Genomic DNA, 18,933 nt, shown 5'->3' on the forward strand with positions numbered 1-18,933 from the left:
CAAACTATTCCGGGCAACAGACCACACCTAACATATTTTTAATACTATTGTTACCACACAGGAAATCACTGAATTGAAGAATAACAGTTTGCAAATTATATTGTTGTGTACATGTTAAAATAGAGAGTATGTTGGCACCTACTCTGTGGAACCATAGAAAAGGCGTGAATGTAAGCTATATTCCAGATTGGTGCTGCAAGTCTCAAGTATGTAGGATGAAATATTGTGCTTCTCTTAAACTTTAGTACATATACATAGAATTGTAGATGGTAGCGTTGGAAGTAGAAAAGAAGCAGACCAAAATCTTACTCAAAATACTGTAACAGGCAGATAGTTTGACTATGATAGATATATGCACATATGACATTGCCATCTTTGTCTTCGTAGCCTTGTGGAGGAATGGATGTTTTTTTTTTTTTCTCTCAAGAAATGTGGTGAGTCAGTGCTTAAGTCTGATCTAACTTAACCCCAGTTGTCTGCTATTGTAACTCCATTGACTTAGGTGGATTCAGTGGTGAGATCAGAATCAAGAAAAGAGTACTTGTCTTCTGTAGTCATAATGTATTTTGAACCGATTATAAGGAAACTGTTAAATGGCAACAGAATCCCATAAGAACTACAATGCTTTTATTCCAAGTGTGAACCATTAAGGATTTTTCCTGTACTTGCTTATCATGATTGAAAATTTGTATATTTACTTGCCTTGGTCTAACTAGTCTTTATCCTGAAAAAATATATAATGTTTAAAAACTGCAAGAGAGAGAGAGAATGAAAGAAGTTGAAAATAGCCTTCCTATATACTAGATAAGTTCAGAACCTCACAGAATACAGGATTTGGTAGTTTGGGATCTTAAGGCTGCTTAAGGAGAGTGTGGTATGAAAACATTTTATTATTTGTATTACAGTAGTGACTATGGGCCACCAGTCAGGATTGGGGCCTCATTGTGCTAGGAACTGTGTAAATATATTCTAAAACATGGTCCCTACCATATTCTGCACGGATTTTTTCTTGGCCCAATGCTGTTCAATATCTTTAACAGTAATCTGGAAGAAAATATAAAAGTATTGCTTTTAAAAGTTGCAGATGATTCACATTGATGGAGTAGTAAATAACTATGGGAACAGATCAATTATACAGATCCAGCTGTATTGCTTGGCAGGCTGGGCTCATTTGAACAACATATGTTTTAATATACGTAGTTACATTCTAATATGGCTAAATGTCAGTCACACTGACGAGCTGGGAGACAGTATTCTAGAATGCACTGGCACAGAAAAGGGCTACCCATTGAATATGAATTCCTAGTGTGATACTGTAACAAAAAGGGCAAATGTGATTCATGTATAAATGGGAGAATATCAAGAGGAGTCAGGAGGTAATATTACATCTGTATATACCAACAGGGAGACCATTACTGGAATATTCTGTCCAGTTGTGGTGTCAAAACTTCAAAAAGGATGTTGGCAAATTAGAAAGAGGTCAGAAAAGAACTACAATGATGTTTCAAGGTCTGGAAAAGATAATGAGAGACTAAAGAAGCTCAATCTATATAGTTTATCCAAGAGAAAGTCAAGAGGTCACTTGATCATGATCTACAAATACCTATATGGAAAAAAAGAGGGTGATAGATGGCTCTTTAATCTGACATAAAAAGACATAAAGCGATCCAATTGTTGGAAGCTGAAGAAAGACCAATTAAAATGAGAAAGAAGGCATATATTTTAACAGTGGGGGTCATTAATTGTTGGAACAAATTGTGAGTTTATAATAAAAAAGGGAAAAACAAGACAAACTTTAGATTATTACTTTCTCTAGTTTTCCCAGTGCATCCTGTCAGCTCATTATCATTTCTTAGATAGTAAGCTCCTTAGGGCAAGAACTATATTTATCTGTGTCTTTGTAAGAGATATAAGACTAGTTTCTGAACACTTTAATGAATTTGTCTCCACCTGTAGCAGTCTATAAAAAACAAACTTGACTGCTGATTTGCATAAACAAGGTGCTAGAGTGGCTGCTGTTTTCTGATTTTACTACTTTTTGGTTTTAATTTTAAAGGGTTTTTATGCAGGTTGTTTTTCTTTGGTTTGACCTGGGCTTTGTATTTGGTGGAATGTGTTATTGCCTGTTGGTCAACCTAACTTTAAAAGGGTTAGGGTTAGAAGAATGGAAGACGACAGAGTCCTTCAAGTGACTAGTAAAGAAGACAGTCTTATGAGGAGGATTGATGCGGATTTTCTTTGCTCACAATATTGGAAGAAAACTGCTTGGCAAAGAAGATATGATAATACATAACTTGGTGTATCCCAGGAGGAGCCAGCCGATACTACAGATAAAATTTTCAAAAGGACCTAAGCGACTTACGAACCTACGTTCTATTGAAAGTGATTGGAACTTAGGCTCTTAATCACTTAGGTAATTTTACCGTACATCTATCTGGAGTGAAGGCACTTTGTTAGCAAAACTTTTGTCATTCAGGGTGTTAAAAAAACACACCCCGAATGACAAAAGTTTTACTGACAAAAAGCGCCAATGTGAACAGCGCTTTGTCGGCAGAAGCACTCTCCTGCCGACAAACGGCAGCTACACTGTGCGCCTTTTAGCGGCACAGCAGTAGCGGCACAACTGTGTCAGTAAAAGCTGGATAGTGTAGACAAAGCCTAAGTTATGGCAAGCTGCCTATGGATTGCAACGCTGCCCAGAGTCTCTTCAGTCTCTTGCAACATAGCAACATTTGCTTCTCCCACCCACAGCCTCTCCTTACCCCTGAGCTTGTGCGGGAGTCCCCAGAAGAGAGAGTTATGGCTGTCTTCCACTAAGCCTCCCTTGGGTGGATAGGGGGCCTTTACACCACTCTGGACCTTTTCTTTGTCATACAGGGGTTAGAGCAAGGATGAGAATCTCAACCAGAAGCACTGTGTGGAGTAGTTCTTGATCATAGTTCCTGATCTGTGGTGGCTGACATGTGCTCAGCGTGACTCAGGGGAGGGCTTAAATGCTCCTCTAAATTAAACTGGCTGCAAATGATCCCAGGCCACAATGGCATTCCTTTCCCTCTGCACTAGGAAAACAAGAATTCCATTTTGAAAAAAGTCAGAGGTTTTAAAACTTATTTCCCTTCCTCATTGTAACAAAAATCATACCTTTCAGAATTTTGTTTTTTAAAAGTCACACTCCTGATGTTATGACACTCACCTGGGATGGGGTTAAGGCCCTGTTCTGAATCAGACAAAGCAAAGACCTGGTTTCCTACATCCCAGATGAGTGCTATGACCCATGGGCTACTGGCTGTTCTGGGGGGTACTGTATGTGCTCTCTTTAGGGTGACCAGATAGCAAGTGTAAAAAGTCAGGATGGGGTGGAGGATAATAGGTGCCTATATAAGAAAAAGCCCCCAAAATCGGGACTGTCCCTATAAAATACAGTCCCGATTTTGGGGGCATCTGGTCATCCTAGCTCTCTTTCTCTGGTTTTGGTCAGAAATTCCAACTTGGACTTGAGAAACAAAACAGATATGTTTCTGTGAAAAGCTTTGGTTTAAACAAATTGGCATTTTCTGACCAAAATACCCAAAGTTGTGTTTTATAAGATATATTGGTGTAAGGACAGTTTTGGCTGCCAGCATGGCACACAACGTCCCCAAGACAGCTGAGAATTGGGGCCATAATATTTTTACATTGCCTATGCAATTGGTGTGGTTCAAATATATTTGTCTTGCTCTAAATATTTGTGAGAGTGTATCCAGGTATTTCCACAGTGACTTCAAGATAGAAATAATTGCTGTTATGGGGTAATTGGGCAGAGGTGATGCATGGGAGGTGAGGGAATTTAGGATCATATGCCCCCCAAGTTTTCTGTCAGGGTTTATATTTTGATTTTTGTTTCTTTTGCGGCCAGGGGGTTCAAAATATGTGCTCCCTCACTATCAACAGTTACATGTTGTCTCTGTAATTGGGCCACCAATGCCATCTGCTCTCTCATAACATGTTGCAACGTGAGCTGTCACCTTCCAGGAGGGAAAATATCTACCAGAGTTGTGCTCCACTTCTTGGTTTAGAGGGGATAGGGCAAGTAACTACAGGGAACAGGAGAGGCCATATGAGCCCTGTTCCCCAGCAAGCCTCTGATCTTCAAACACCATTAATCAGATGCCATTAATATGGCCTCCCTATGACTTGCTGTTTCTGTCCATCTCTTAAGCTCTCTAGCTGAGCTTCAATCTCTGCTGCGGAAGAAGGTCATGTTTGGGTAGTCATGATAGAACAGGCTGATAGGGGAGTCTAGCCAAAGTAAAAGAAGGAGGGGAGGGCAGGTGAGAGGTACTCCGGACAGTGAAAAAGTAACTGGATGTGTGCCTCCTATCCCTTCAGTAATTTAATTTGTATTTGGTTTGTCTCTTATCCACTCATTGTAAGCTCCAAGGAGCAGAGTGTGTCATCCTATGTGTTTTCTCAGCACCCAGCATGCTTTGAGTCCTACTTTAATACAAATAATATTAACGGTAATCTTGTACAGCATGGAAGACACTGAGAGCACAAAACTGAAAATAACCAGCAAAAATGTCAGAACAGGTCTATGAATCAATGTCCTTCTCTTTTTTCTAGAATAGATAACTCTGAGCCATTGAGGTATGTGTTGTTTTGTTTTACTTTTCCTGTGCCGTTGACTAGGGCAGGCAGGATTTTGTAATTCTCATTTCCTGTACAGATAGCACCTTCAACTTTTATAGTTTGTTTTTTGTCTCAATCACAGGCCTTGGCTTTTGTTTTGGTTGTTTTAATGGTGAATGTGGGATAATGAAAGGAGTGTTTGACCTTTTTAGTTCTGTAATACTTGGTCAAGGTAATATTAACTGTTGATATACAATATCCCATTAACCCAGGAGACAGAGTAGCAGATGAAGATCTTAACCTGTGAAAACTGTGACACGGTCCATTTCCCCCCCCCCCCCTTGCAATGTTTCAATTTTCTTATATTTGGCATTTTCATGGCCGCTATTCATTATCCTTTCTATTTACGGAAGTAGTCTGGGGAAATTAGACTTAATAGAGGTGCAAAAATCACAAGGAGGAAAGAAGAGAAAAGTACGTTGGAAGGAAACTAAAATTAAAAGGTTATTTTGGTAACTGACCCTACAATTAGAGTGCAAGATAATTGTCATCTTGTCATGAAAAATAAACACAAATGGCAATGTTCCTTGAGTTACCACAGCCACAATTCATTTTCCAGTGGGAGAAATGACTTACAGTACCACAACTCGCTGCATATTCTTGCTATGAGATAGTGATGAATTATGTCTGCACTGTATATTGTGTTCTCATATGATCAAATAAAATGCATGCAAACCAAAGTTTAGAAATTATGCTATCCTCCCCTCAGAATCATCTTTCTGCTTTGTGGTAAGGCTGTGGCCTGACTTTATGGAATCAATGCAAGTAGTTATAAATAATGTATGAAAACTCCTACAAATTAAAAGTACCTGCACAGCACCATATAACTAAGAAAACATTGTGGTATTGTGTACTGCCCTGTAGAAAAATGCATAAATGGATTAACCCAGGTAGACCCTGATGCCTGAGTAAAGCCCCAGTGGCAGTCTTTCTGAGACATAATCACAGTTAAACCAAAATTTAATGATGGTAATCGGTAGAGCTGGGCAAAAAAATAACTTTCATGAAAAAATTAAATATTTAAAATTAAAATTAAATTAATTAAAGAGAATTAATTTTTTTGTTTTATTTCAGTGGGAGAAAACCCCCTTTCTCTCACTTCTCTCCATTCTTTTTCCCCATTGCTGGAGATTAAAAGAATGAAAGTGGGAGTTTTCCAACCACAAGTAAATGAGAAATTATGCCAAATGCATCATTTTGAATTTTCATCAAACAGGGAATTTCCAAGAAATCAAAAGGCTTTGTGTGAGACACTTTGATTCAACTGAAACACCATTTTTGGATATTTTTTTGTTTGGTTAAAAGTGTATTGTGTTTGGTTGAATAGTGGGGCCCTTTGGTCTGACTTTGTGGGACAGCAGGCAGGATTGAGGACAAAACCTTGATTTTTCAGTACAGCTTCTGTGTTCCAGAGGGTCCTTCTATAATTGTTTTGCCTGGTGTGGCTGTGAGAACCCTCTGTTTCTGGATGAGCTCAGCAACATGCCTCTCTGATGCTTTTAAATGTGAACAGCTTTGGACATTAAATTACCTGTGTTCGTTTTCCACCCAGAGTTCCAAAGACAGATTCTTACCTCCTGCAGTTCCCGAGTGCATGTTCCGAAGTTAGGGTTGGGAAAATGCAGTCTCTGCCAAGTGTCATGCCTTTGTCACGTGAAGGTACAGAAAGTTTCCCTTGCCCTTTGCTGCTGCCCCTTCAGGTATTCAGCAGGGCTCTGGGAATGCCCTGGGGTTTGGGCTGCTGTGTTTTGAACCTGGTTCTCCCACATCCTGGGAAAGTGCTCTTGTGATGGTGCACCTCATTTTTATTTATTTATTTATTTATTGCGAGAAAAGGGTTGGTCCGATGTATGCACCTAATTCCAGCAGAGGTTTCACCTCTATGAATCCCAAGTGCAGACGGGTACCTGGCTTTTGTGGTTCCCATTCTTAGCACCTAACATCCCCATACATTGTCTAGGACCCTGAGCCTGCTGAAAGGGCAGCCAGGCATCCTCTTTGCCCCCTTCTTTGGGGGATGTCTGCTCCTGTTGCCATTCCCAGATGTGTGGATGGAACTGCAGAGAGGTGGCTGTGATGGAGGTCAGCACCCAAGCAGGGAAGATGAGGGACTGTGGGTAAAGAAAACCAGGGGCTGGTGGGGTAGACAACAGTAGTGTTGGGAGTGAGGGAGGGAAAGAAGCTACTGGAAGGAACTAAAAAGGAACAGGAGCTAAGGGAGGAGCAAGAGATATGAAAACGGGGTATGGAGAGTGACAGGATTAATAGAAGGACTGGGTGATGCAACCCGTAGCAACCTCCTCCATCCTCCAGTTTCTTTCCTGTCCAACAATGCCCCCCACAACACTCCTGTAGCTGCCCCTAACTCCCTCCATGCTGCTTCTGGCTCCCCACAAGTCCTTAGCCCTCTCCAGAGAGGTTTGGGCAATAAGGTCTTGCCTCTATATGCCTGTTCCCATTGCTCTAGGGAATGCTGCAAGGCAAATTCAGACTCAATTTAACGCCTTTCACCAGCACTAAATCCATGCAGTCTCTTCAAATGTGATATTTATTTGTAAATATGCAAATTAGTTAATTAAATCATTAGCATAAAATACCCCACCTGGGTTTGGACAAAATATCTTGCCAGCCTTAGAAAACGAGGCCTCAACTTGATCTTAGGCATTACCAGTAACTCTTGCTAAGTCTGGATGCATCCAAACAAAGGTGTGAGTTTCCCACATTGGCCTTTGCAATCTTCTCTTTCCTGGTTCCAAAGAAGAGAACTGCTACAGAATTCATGTATAAAAGGGGCATATGCCTTTATACTGTGCATGTAGGTAATATAAAGTGAGTAAACTTCTGGCATACAAAAATATGTAGTATTGTTTGAAAATTTACAAGCATAATAAAATTATTGTTATGCATTGCAAAAGGCTTCCTGACTGCAGCCCTTTAAAGTAGCAACTGCAGTAGAATACTTGGTTTCCTTGCGATTCGGCAAGTTCTCACTATGCTGTAATGGTACCTTTTTAAAAAAGTATTATCTGACCTCTTTTCTGTGGCGCTGATTACTGTATCTCAGTCCCTCACAAACATTACTGAATAACATCTCTCTGAGACAGCAGAGTATTATTATTTCAATTTTACAAGGGGGCACTGAGGCACAAGGAGACCAAGACCAAAATCTTTATTAACTTTGTGCATCTCAAGTGTTTGTGCTCCAATCTTATGTAACTGACCTGATTTTTCTCATAGTACGTAGCATTTTTATAGCAGTTTGTGTTCAAATAACACATTATCTGATTAGTCCTCCCAACACCTGTGATGTAGGTGAGTGAGGATGGGTATTCCCATTTTGCAGATGGATGCATGTAGCCGGAAAGCCAGTGACTTGTCCAAGGTCAGACAATTACTTAGTCATTCAGGCACCAGAAACTAGATCCACAAAGGAAACTAAGGCTTAGTGTTGCAAAGGCTAACTTTAGGCATCCTGTCGCCTTGTGGAATCCAAAGCCCCAAATCAGGTGTTCAGGGTCCTATACAATGTATGGGGACAGTTAGGTGCTAGGAATGGGAACCACAGAAGTCAAGTACCAGTGTCCACTTGGGATTCATAGGTGTGAAACCTTTGCTGGAGTTAGGTGCATACATCAGACCATTCCTTTTCTCTAAATAAATAAGAGGTGCCCCCCATAGCAAGAGAACTTGCCCAGAATATGGGAGGACCTGGTTCAAAACCCCATTGTACCTGAGAGGAGCAGGAGTTGAACTCAGGTCTCGTGTGTCCTAGATGAGTGCACTAGCTACTTGGCTCCAGGGTTGTGGTACTAGGGGGGCACTGTGACTCTCAGCTTCGCCTGTTAAAGCTGTTCCACTTTGTATAAAATATTCATGGGGTCAAAGAGCAACCAAGAATGATTCTCTATCTCAGTGGTTAGTGCACTCTCCTGGGATGGGGGAGAGTCAGGTTCTAGTCCCTACTCTGTTGAATATTTAATTATTTATACAAAGTAACATTCAACTGCCTTAATTACAAGACAACCCGAACTCTTCCTGCAATCCTCTCCTTCATTCTCTAAACCCATTACAACCTCTGTAGGGGTCCTACAGACAACAGCCTCATTTCCTTCACCACCCTGTTTAATTCACTGAGCATCACTTGCACTGAATGAGGTAGGGGTCCTCTGGAAAAAATAACATGACCATATAATTAAAGCTTGTATCTTAATGAATATGCAGAAGGGGGCTGAATTAAGGTTGCACAGGCGACCTCCAATCTGGCATTTCATAGCTTTTGAATGCTTGACTTTGCAATCTGAATAATATTTTTTCGACATAGTTTTTGTATGTAACTTCCTATATTTTTTTAAAGAAAAAAACTAATTCTACTATATACCAACGTCCCATGATGCATCAAGATCTGTATCTGAAGCCTGGATCTTCACCACTGAAATAAACTTTTACCACTTGAACTAACAGACTAGCTGTCATGAGGAGAGGGCTGTTAGACTCTGTGGACAAGCCCCTTAAGAAGGACACTTAACAAACTGTTCTTCTGTCACCTTCAAGTGCTCTGTGTTCTGTAATATCTGCATACTGTGTGTTAACCCCTTCTCCCAACTTTGTGTCCCCTTGTTCCTCCCATGCTCTGTCTCTCTCTGGGGGTTCTGTATCTGTTTTCCCCATACCTATGCTTTCGCCCATGTTGCTGTGCCCCCCCACTGTTCTGTGAGCTGTTGTAACCCTTCCTCTGTGTTCTGCATCCTCCAGATCATCTGTTTTCTCTGTGTCTTATAGAAGGTTCAGCTCTCTGTGGAATTCTTTAGTGAGGCTTGTGGGCAGGGCATATGTGCAGACCTTATGTGTAGCCTTATGATTAGTTTGGGTGCAAAATGCACTTGTTACTAATGGCAGGTTCCCCATGCACTGCAGTTAAGGAACTCTGGCCAAATAAAGAGTTAGACAGTTTACCACAAGATGTATATTGCTAAATCTTCTGACCACGACTAATGCCAACTTTTATTAGGCCTAATGTGTCCTTATGCTCACTATTATTACCACTAGGCCTCAAGGTAAATACTAGGTTTTAGGCTTACTGCAAAGCCCATTTTAAAATTATCTTTTTCCTTTGCTTATTCCTACCTGTATTATAGTTTTAGTTTCATTTGCACTAATTTAGCAAGATATAAATGGTTATTTACCTGATCGTCTGACCTCAAGTTATGGGTCAAAGATCAACAGAAGCTTTAGGGTTTTTGGGGGTGCTGTCAGAAAAAGCTTTGTTCCCTGAAAACACATGCAGGAATTGGTGACTTTCAGCCAAATCTCAATGACTTTACATGTCTCTGGCTCCAAAGTAATCTATCTGTCAGATTTCAAAGAACTACTGCAAACAGTGGTGGTGGTGGTGGAGCTATTAACAAAAAAAAAGAGGTGTCAATGAAAAGTATTAAGCAACTAAATATGTGGATTGCTACTACCCCCTCCTTCTGCTCCCCAGTATAACATATCACTTCACCCAATTTTGAAATATACGACTTGTGTGTGGAAATACAGCAAGTGTTTAATGGGACACAGTATGCTAAAGTTTAGCACAGGAAATGCAAAGTATCTAACCAATGGAAAATGTATGAGGAATTTAGACAGAATATAATGACTAGAATTCCATTGTGACCAGGACACTAAGTTTAGTACCCATTCTATTGGATGATCCATGGGAATTTTTTCATAACTGCAAGGCCAGAAGGGACCATTCTGATCACCTAGTATGTCCTCCTGCATAACCTAGTATGTCCTCCTGCGTAACCATAGAGTTTCCCCAGAATATTTCTAGAGCATAGCTTTTAGAAGAACATCCAGTCTTGATTTTTTACTTTACATAACAAGAAGCCAGAACCATGGCTTTGTATTTCATTCAAAAGATGGCCCCTCCATAGTCACAGTGCCCCTTAGCATCGTAGAGGTGCACATGTAAGTTATTTCTACCACATCATTAGTACTACTTCCTGCAGGACTTGTGCATTCCATATAGGTTTCCCACCAAAGTACTAACCAGGCCTGACCCTCCTTAGTGTATGGGATCTGATGTGCTCAGGCTATAGATGAAATGATTGAAGCTAAGAAAGGTTCAACAGATCTGTGCTTGAGAAGACCAGGCTAACAGGGCTTCAGCATAGTTTTATAATGTGCCTGTAATGTGGATTTTAAAATACTGTAGTGTAGAAGTCAGTCAGGTTAATTACTTTCAAACCATGTCACTTTCCTTCATATGGTCTAAAAATGTATAGCGTGAACAGGGCCAAAGACAAAGTTTGATGGCTGCCGGTTGGATGTGATAGAAGGTTACAGAGAGATTACACCATAGAGGAGAATGGCATTTGAGATAAGGATAATCTTTTACATAAACTTAACTCTTCCAAGAGACAAGATGGGTGAGGTAATATCTTTTATTGGATGAACTTCTTGAAGTTGGTCCAATAAAATATATTACCTCACTTGCCTTGTCTCTCTAATATCCTGGGACTGACATGGCTACAAAAACACTGCATTAACTCTTCCAAGTCCGTTTGGATGTATGAGTGATTAGTACAGTAATCAACTGCTGGTTACCCGGGTGTTCAAAGATCACCATGATTTCCTGAACTGGTTCAGCCTGTGTCTGGTACTGACTGCAGTGAAATACAATATGCACTGATATGTTTTTAGGTAAAGAGCACATGTATCTAGAATAACTTTACTGTTCTGTGTTTTTCAGGACAACACAGTAACCATGCAAGGACTTCCAGCTTCCGATACCTCCTCTGAAAAACTGAATCCCACCCACCAAAATATAGGGGCTGTTCAAATGAGGATCAAAAATGCCAACAGCCACCATGACAGGCATAGCCAAAGTAAATCAATGATCCTTTCTGAGAATGTGAAGGTCAAAGAACCTGTAAGTAAAATTCCACAAGTGTTTCCTGGTCTGATTTTTGTAAAACCAAATTATTATCTTCAGGCTTATTGTTAATTCTTCTAGAAACCCTTACAAGTAGGAACCCATACAGGCAGTAAGAAATGTCACTTTTTTCAAATAGCATCACCAGTTATTAAAGTAAAACTGTTTAATCCAAAGATATATCATGGATTTGGTGCTAGCACCTTTAATGACTAATCAGGATCTCCACTCTCATGCTTCAGTGTAATAAAAAATGAAGCTGTGCAGGTGTATAGTGCTTACGTTTCCTAACATTTTTTTATCACTTCTAAAAGCCAGAGGCTAAAATCAGACAAAAGGAGTAAAACAGACATTAAAACTCTTTGAATAAAGGGAAACTTTGCAACCCACACACCTAAAATAGACTTGCTGTAGGAATCACTGTTTTGCAGAGCTCTGATACTGAACTTATCTTAATATGTTAACTGTGAACAGAGTTGAGTCATTTTTATCCATTAAAATGATTTAAAATAAAATAGTTAGTGATGAACTTTATTGCCAATTATGTCCCTGCCCCTGTACTCATTCTGAGCTACTAAACAGACTGATTGGTATGAGTCTCCCCTGGTTAATTTTCTTCTGTAATGGTGGCAACTTGCAGCTGAGGCCATATGATGTTACAAAATTATTTATGCAATGTTAGCTACTTTTTTGGACTCCAGATCCGTTTTGTTCTCAGTGAATGCGAACGAGTTAGGTTAGCTGGGGACAGACCCCCAAGACTCAGTCAGTCTTCACAGCCATTCATTGCTGTTCTGTTAGAGAGCTGAATATTTCATAGGAATCCATTATACTAACCGAGTTATTAAATGGAATAAGCTTGCTATAGAAATTGTATTTTTCCTGCATTATTCACCCCGAGTTCAAAGGCAAAATTAACCCACAACACTTTCATCAAGGTAGTCTGAAAAGTATATGATTTTAATCATTCTTTTTATTTATTTACTTACATGAATTTAGCTCAGGGAAGCAAATCATTATATTTCTGTACTGAAAACATTGCTTTAGATCATGGCAACTGATGAGAGATTCATTTCTGTATGTTTACTTTCCAATTTAAAAGTATCATTTGCCTCAGACACATTGCACATATTGCTTTGTTTTTATCCTAAGTGAAATGTTCCTCAGTTATGAACTTGAAACAGTGTTTACAGTAATTTATTGGAAATACTATAATGCATTATCAGTAAGAACTGTACCTTTGAAAAAGTTTAAAAGTTAAGTATATTTAATGATGCCTAACATATTTTATTGGCTGTGTTTAACAAACGGCACTAGGCTGCAGTTGTTTTTGACAAGCATGAAAACATCACAGCATGAGACTGCAAAAGGAATTATGTAGAGAAATTACAAGTGATCCATCTCTCAATGAATTATCCACCTCAATAGCCTGCAGAACTCAGCTACCAATTAACACCTACTTTATTACATGTTGGGATGTACTTAATAACTTTCATGTGTTTATGCACTATTACCTTGACTGATGCCTCTTGTACAATTAGGCATAATTGGCATATCAATATGCAAAAGTTAAAAGGATTAACCCTCTTAAAACTAATGAGCATTTCTGTATCCAGCTGCTAAATGAGACAAAATTAGCATTTTTCACTTTTGGGCAGGATTTTATCATGCAGTTTCTCATTGTTGATATTACCTTGTTACATAACTTTAGTTTTGGGGGTAGTATGCTGGACTGTTACAGAGCAAGGGTTCTAAAAAGTTAAATTAGACCTAAACATTCACTGCTGCATTCCCATAACCATAGCAGGTAGAATGTATGTTCATTAGTAGGGAGCTGAAAAGTTGCTTTGTGTTACATTTGTTTAGTAGCTAATTATAAGAAGTGGTATTTTGCTCAGTATATGTCATTTTACCAAGCAAACTTGGCTCCAATATCATAGATTGAAAGCTTTTCATGCTACTGATTTCCTTTCTGTTTCTCTTTTTGCCACGCAGAATTTTCTGACTAGATATTGACCTACTGAAAAGTATTTTGGCATATTTACTCATATAAGCCTGTTAAAGTCGTTTGCTAAAGCCAAACTAAAACCACAATTCTTAAACAAGAATTATTGAAATATATTTTTAAAGTGTAGTGTTATTTTAATGTAAAAAAATTACCAAAATATCTGTATCACTTTCATGTTGACATATCAGATCCTCCATGCCTGATTAGTAAAGGCTTTTGGGGGAGGACATGAAAGGGAGAAGATATAACCTTTGTCTGTGAAGTGCCTTGAAAAAGTGAAGAGTTCTTTATTATGGTTGTTTTGAGTAATGTGTTCTTGTTTTGTAGTTTCTGGGCACTTAAGTAAACAACCTTCAGTTTTTCATCCAAAGGAGTATAGATCAGAGCTTAAAGATACATATACCAACATATCAATTGAATCTTATTTCAACACACTGTGTTGCAGGGCAAAAAAGGACTTATGCTGTTTTATATCAGTTGAGAATCTGATTCTCTGTTAAGATACTTGGTGTGAGTGTGGGGGTGTATGTCATTGGTTGGGCTTATCAAATGTTTGGAAACATTTTGTATTGGTTTCACATAAACTGTATTTCTTTCTTTTCAAATGTTAGGGTTTTTTTAAACATTAGCAATATGAGTGAACTCATATGAAGCTCCATGTTACTCTGTTACTTCAATTATGGAAATGCATTAGGAATATCTACTGATCTCTGATCTGTTAATAAATACATTTCTTTTTCTATTGATCCTGGGCCAAATCTTCCTTGCCTAACTCATGCAAAACCCATTCACTTCAGCTGGAGTTTTGTGTAAGTTGAGGCAATTCAGGATTTGGTGCATTTTGAACAGTTAGAAAAATATTACTAAAATATGTTTGGAAAAAAATAAAACACATTTATGAAGGACCTCTAGTAGTGATTTGTAGCGAAGAGACTACATAATTTTTGTCTAAGTGATTTGTGGCATTCTACAGTATTCAGTGCTGTGTTGTGTGCACACCTTGAGCTCTCCTTTTGAAGATGAACATATTATTTTCTATAGTGTGACAATGGAGGATATGCAGCGTACGTCAGTAAGGCCATATGAACTGTGCATTTTGTAGTAGTAAAGATGTTGAATGTGTAATAGAGAAGCTAGCTGATGCGAAAGCTTAGATGCTCATGTCTTTTAGTTTGCGATATTTACAATGGAAATGCTCGAGTATTCTACAGAGGTTGGAACTGATATTAATGTAGAATTTAAAGAGCACAAATCTTGAAGCTGGACACAGACTGTAGTACACAAGAGCTCTTTCAGTGTTTAATATTAGTATCTCAACCACCAATGTACATCAGTATTTCTATCTTTTAAACCCAGATAAATGCATTTTGTTTCATTCAGAGCAAATTCACCAATGAAATGTCTTTTTTTATTGGTGTTTAGATTAAGAATTAGCGTCTATCTTAGACATTCTAAAATGCTAATGTATTAGAGTTCTTTTTGATTAAACAGACTTTGTTGGTTTATTTAGCTCTCTGATACATTATCAGAGAAGCAGGAAGCAATTTTCTTTTGTTTCTTACTCCAGTCCTGTGATCATAGAATACTTGCCAAAGTTATGACTAGCCAAAAAAACAGAAATAAAATAGCTAAAAATACAAGCCTTCTGTTTAGCAGAGTTTTTGAGCCGTGTTATGAGATTGCAGGGCTTCTATATGTTTATTTCAAATCAAGCTTATAGTCAAGTTTGAGGCTTTGTATAGATTGTCCTGAAGTAGATCCTGATATTTAATTAAAATGACACTAAATCACATTGAATTGATAAGACTTGGCATCTCAAACAAAGGTAATTGCCCGTATTGGTTTTGTACAAAAATAGAGCTGCTTGGAAAATGTGCAGCCAACACAGACTGTCAACTCCATTTATAGATCAATATGTGAAAACCATTGATCAGGCAGGCATGTGTAACAGTAACACTTTGCATTTATTTGTTGTTTTTATAGCATGTTAAGACTTACAGGATTATCGGCTTCCAAAATATTTTGACTTCCTCATAAATATGTTATCTGTTTAATGTTCATTAAAAGACAGACTGCATCCTTTCTAAAAATGTTTTTAGTTTTATGATATTTCTCTTGTTGCTGTAGGAAGTTTTAGCTGAAAATGGATTATTTCCTTCTCTGTAAGATCATTGGCGCTCATTTTTAAAATAGTATATTAGTGGAAGTTTTTGAAGATTTGTTTTTCCTTGTACTTTCTTCTTTTTTTTTTCCTGGAGAAAAACAGGCATTGGCAAAAATGTTCTCTCAACAAGTAATTGCTTAATTCATTAAGATATTCTCCTCATTCACAATAATATAAATTATAAAAAATAAAATCTATTTATTTTGTTCTAAAAAGGTCTGTTCACACTTGACTCTCTTCAGACTTATGTCTCATAGATATCCTCGTATCTATCTATCTATCTATAAAGAGAGAGAGAGAGAGAGAGAGAAATATCTACATCAATATTGATATATACACATACACACCTAAAGATATACATAGACATTTTTTTCTTTGGCTTTCAATAAAAAATACGGTAAACACCATTAACAGGGAACGGTTTTGACTCCCGAGTATCTGAGGTAATTCAGTTGTTGCGTGTTCAAAAAATAGTACTAGAATATTAGGGATAGAAATATGAATCTATCTCAGATGACACAATGTGATAATTGTTAGTAAATGGTATCAGAGGGGTAGCCGTGTTAGTCTGAATCTGTAAAAAGTCACAGAGGGTCCTGTGGCACCTTTAAGACTAACAGAAGTATTGGGAGCATAAGCTTTCGTGGGTAAGAACCTCACTTCTTCAGATGCAAGACTCAGTGTTAGTAAATGCTTACTCTTTAATGGCAACCACTTTAATTTCACCAAGCATGTAAGTGTTATATATAAAATAAGTAGATTTGTGTTAAAGCAGTGACTTGTATGAAAGTAATTCCAGTCCTGTTTCTCCAGCAAGATTGTTCGTGGAATCATAGAAGTTAGAAATGGAAAGGATATGTTATATAACCCATTCTTTTTCCTACCATTGAAGGAAAATAAAACAGAATTTTCAGATACCTCATCTCTATGTTCTACTCTGTGTAGTTCAAATATATTTTATGTCATCAAATCAAAATGGCATTTTACTTCTATTCTCTGTTGTACAGTAGAATATTGTACATATAAAATGTTCACAAATTATAAGTAAAGTCATAATTCCTTAGGCTCCAATTCAACTACTTTTACATATGTTAACTTTAAGTATGTGACTAGTCAACTGAAGTCAATAAGCATTTGTAGGAATAGGGCCTAAGACCTGGTCTACACTGGGGGGCAGGGGAGGATCGATCTATGTTATGCAACTTCAGCCATGTGAATAACGTAGCTGAAGTTGACGTACTTAGATCTACTTACCGTGGTGTCTTCACTGCGGTAAGTTGTCGGCTGACGCTCTCCCGTCAACTTCGCCTGTGCCTCTCGCCCGGGTGGAGTACCAGAGTCGACGGGAGAGTGTTCGGTGGTCGATTTATCATGTCTAGACTCAATCGCTGCCCGTCGATCCAGCGGGTAATGTAGACAAGCCCTGAGTCTTTACTTCAGCAAAATTGCATTGAAACCAACTGCACTTCATAGTGCTGGACTGGGCCCAAATATTGGTTTAGAAGGAAAAACTAAGGTTTTGAGAAATTATATTTTAATTTTTTTTCACATGTGGAAAGCAAAGCTTAGGACGGCACCTTTGTTTTCTAAAATAGAATTTTTGAATGTCTTTTGTTTGTGTATTTTGTTAGTGTGTGTGTGTGTTTTGTCTGTATATGTGTATTTTATATTTATATTGTAGGTACCAGAACTGAATTGATCTTGGCTAAAAAGGTGCATGTTAATTTTATTGTTAAAATCTCCATCTGTCTATATTCAAAGCAATTTCAGTATAACATTTCAGCTGCATAACTTGAGAGACAACATCATAAGATCTTGCAGAAAAAGAAATAAGCAGTACCTATTTCTTTTTGAAAGAGGGACTAAATTCATTTCAGCTCTGCTGCGGAAGTGGTGAATGTAACCAGCTTGTGGTGTTTGCTAAATCAAACTGAAGTTCAGACAAGATATTATATGAATTGGAATTGCTGATTTTTGACTTTTACTCATTGTGACACATGGATAGGAAAAAGGTTCAAAAACCTCCAGTGTGGTTGGTTTTTTCCTTCAATCATACATTGTCTCATGCTGTGAAAATCTTCACCCTATTTACTATGTACAAATTGGTCTTGCCAAAGGTTCTGAAAGTTTACTACTTCAGTTTAGATACTAACACTTCAAAGAAAGATACACTAATTTGTAGAGTTGCATGTGCTATGCCAGACTATTTTAACCTGAACCTAAATAAATTCATTTATACTTTACTACTGATTGAAAAGTGCCATAAATGTACATCGGATACATTTTTTTTAAGTTAGTCCTCTGATTACTAATTTGAATCAAAAATGCTAACCTTGTTAGCATCTGGACTTATTTCCATAATAACAACCCCTTCAGAACCTACAAAGTAATGAATAATTGACAACAAATGAAATGTTTTGATAGTTGTCGGCACAAAGCATGTTTAATGTTTTGTGTTGCTTCCTAGCTAATTATGTAGATGACACATTTGTCAGACCTTGACTGCCATTAGAAACGTGTTTCCAGAGGGGAGAAAAACAGGCTATTCATAGAGTAATTAACTAGAATGCTCAATGACCTGTGAGAGATTCAAATGGCTGCCAGTTCAGACATTGTTTTGTTACAGAAGCAGAGGGGTAATTAAAATTCCAAATTACAGTGCTATGATGAAGCATTTGTTTGTTGACAGTATACTCTTACTCTAGTTTGTTAATTCTTTTTTAAATTGCTTCTAATCCATTTTATAGCTTTAGGAGTTCCGTCTTTGAATTTACTGACAACTAATATTATGGTAAATTGTTCTTCAGTGGAGTACTGCAGGCTTGGCAGTTTCATGGGAGCACAAGGTGGGTGGGATAGAATAGCTTTTCTTTCTCTAAACTGACATACCATGTGCTGTCATTGAAACGAACTAACACAGCACATCTTGTGAAATGATATGTTCATAATTCTACATTAAGAAAGATGTCTAGTTATAGGAGGAAATGATTCAGATAAAGTAATAATAATCAAACAAATTGACTAAGGTGTCCTAAAACATTACAGTAGAGCTCTAATATTCTTTAAATGACGATGATCATTTAAGTAAACATTTTGGGAAGCTGAGATCTAGTTGAAAACAGAGGATCATAAGGCAATGGTCTGCATGAAGAAACCTAACACATAGCATGAAGA

General features: G+C 38.0%; 1 protein-coding gene across 1 annotated transcript in view; it reads left to right on the forward strand.

The window, feature by feature from the left end:
• The first annotated feature begins 341 nt into the window (after window positions 1-341).
• Window positions 342-18,933, forward strand: part of ARHGAP15 (Rho GTPase activating protein 15) — a 398,066-nt gene continuing 379,474 nt past the window's right edge. Inside the window, exons 1-2 of the mRNA XM_034786034.1 lie at window positions 342-434; window positions 11,405-11,584. Coding sequence (XP_034641925.1) covers window positions 342-434; window positions 11,405-11,584 — 273 coding nt within the window. The remainder of the gene's footprint in view (window positions 435-11,404; window positions 11,585-18,933) is intronic.

The sequence above is a fragment of the Trachemys scripta genome, chromosome 11 (genome assembly GCF_013100865.1).
Source record: "Trachemys scripta elegans isolate TJP31775 chromosome 11, CAS_Tse_1.0, whole genome shotgun sequence".
NCBI lineage: Eukaryota > Metazoa > Chordata > Testudines > Emydidae > Trachemys > Trachemys scripta.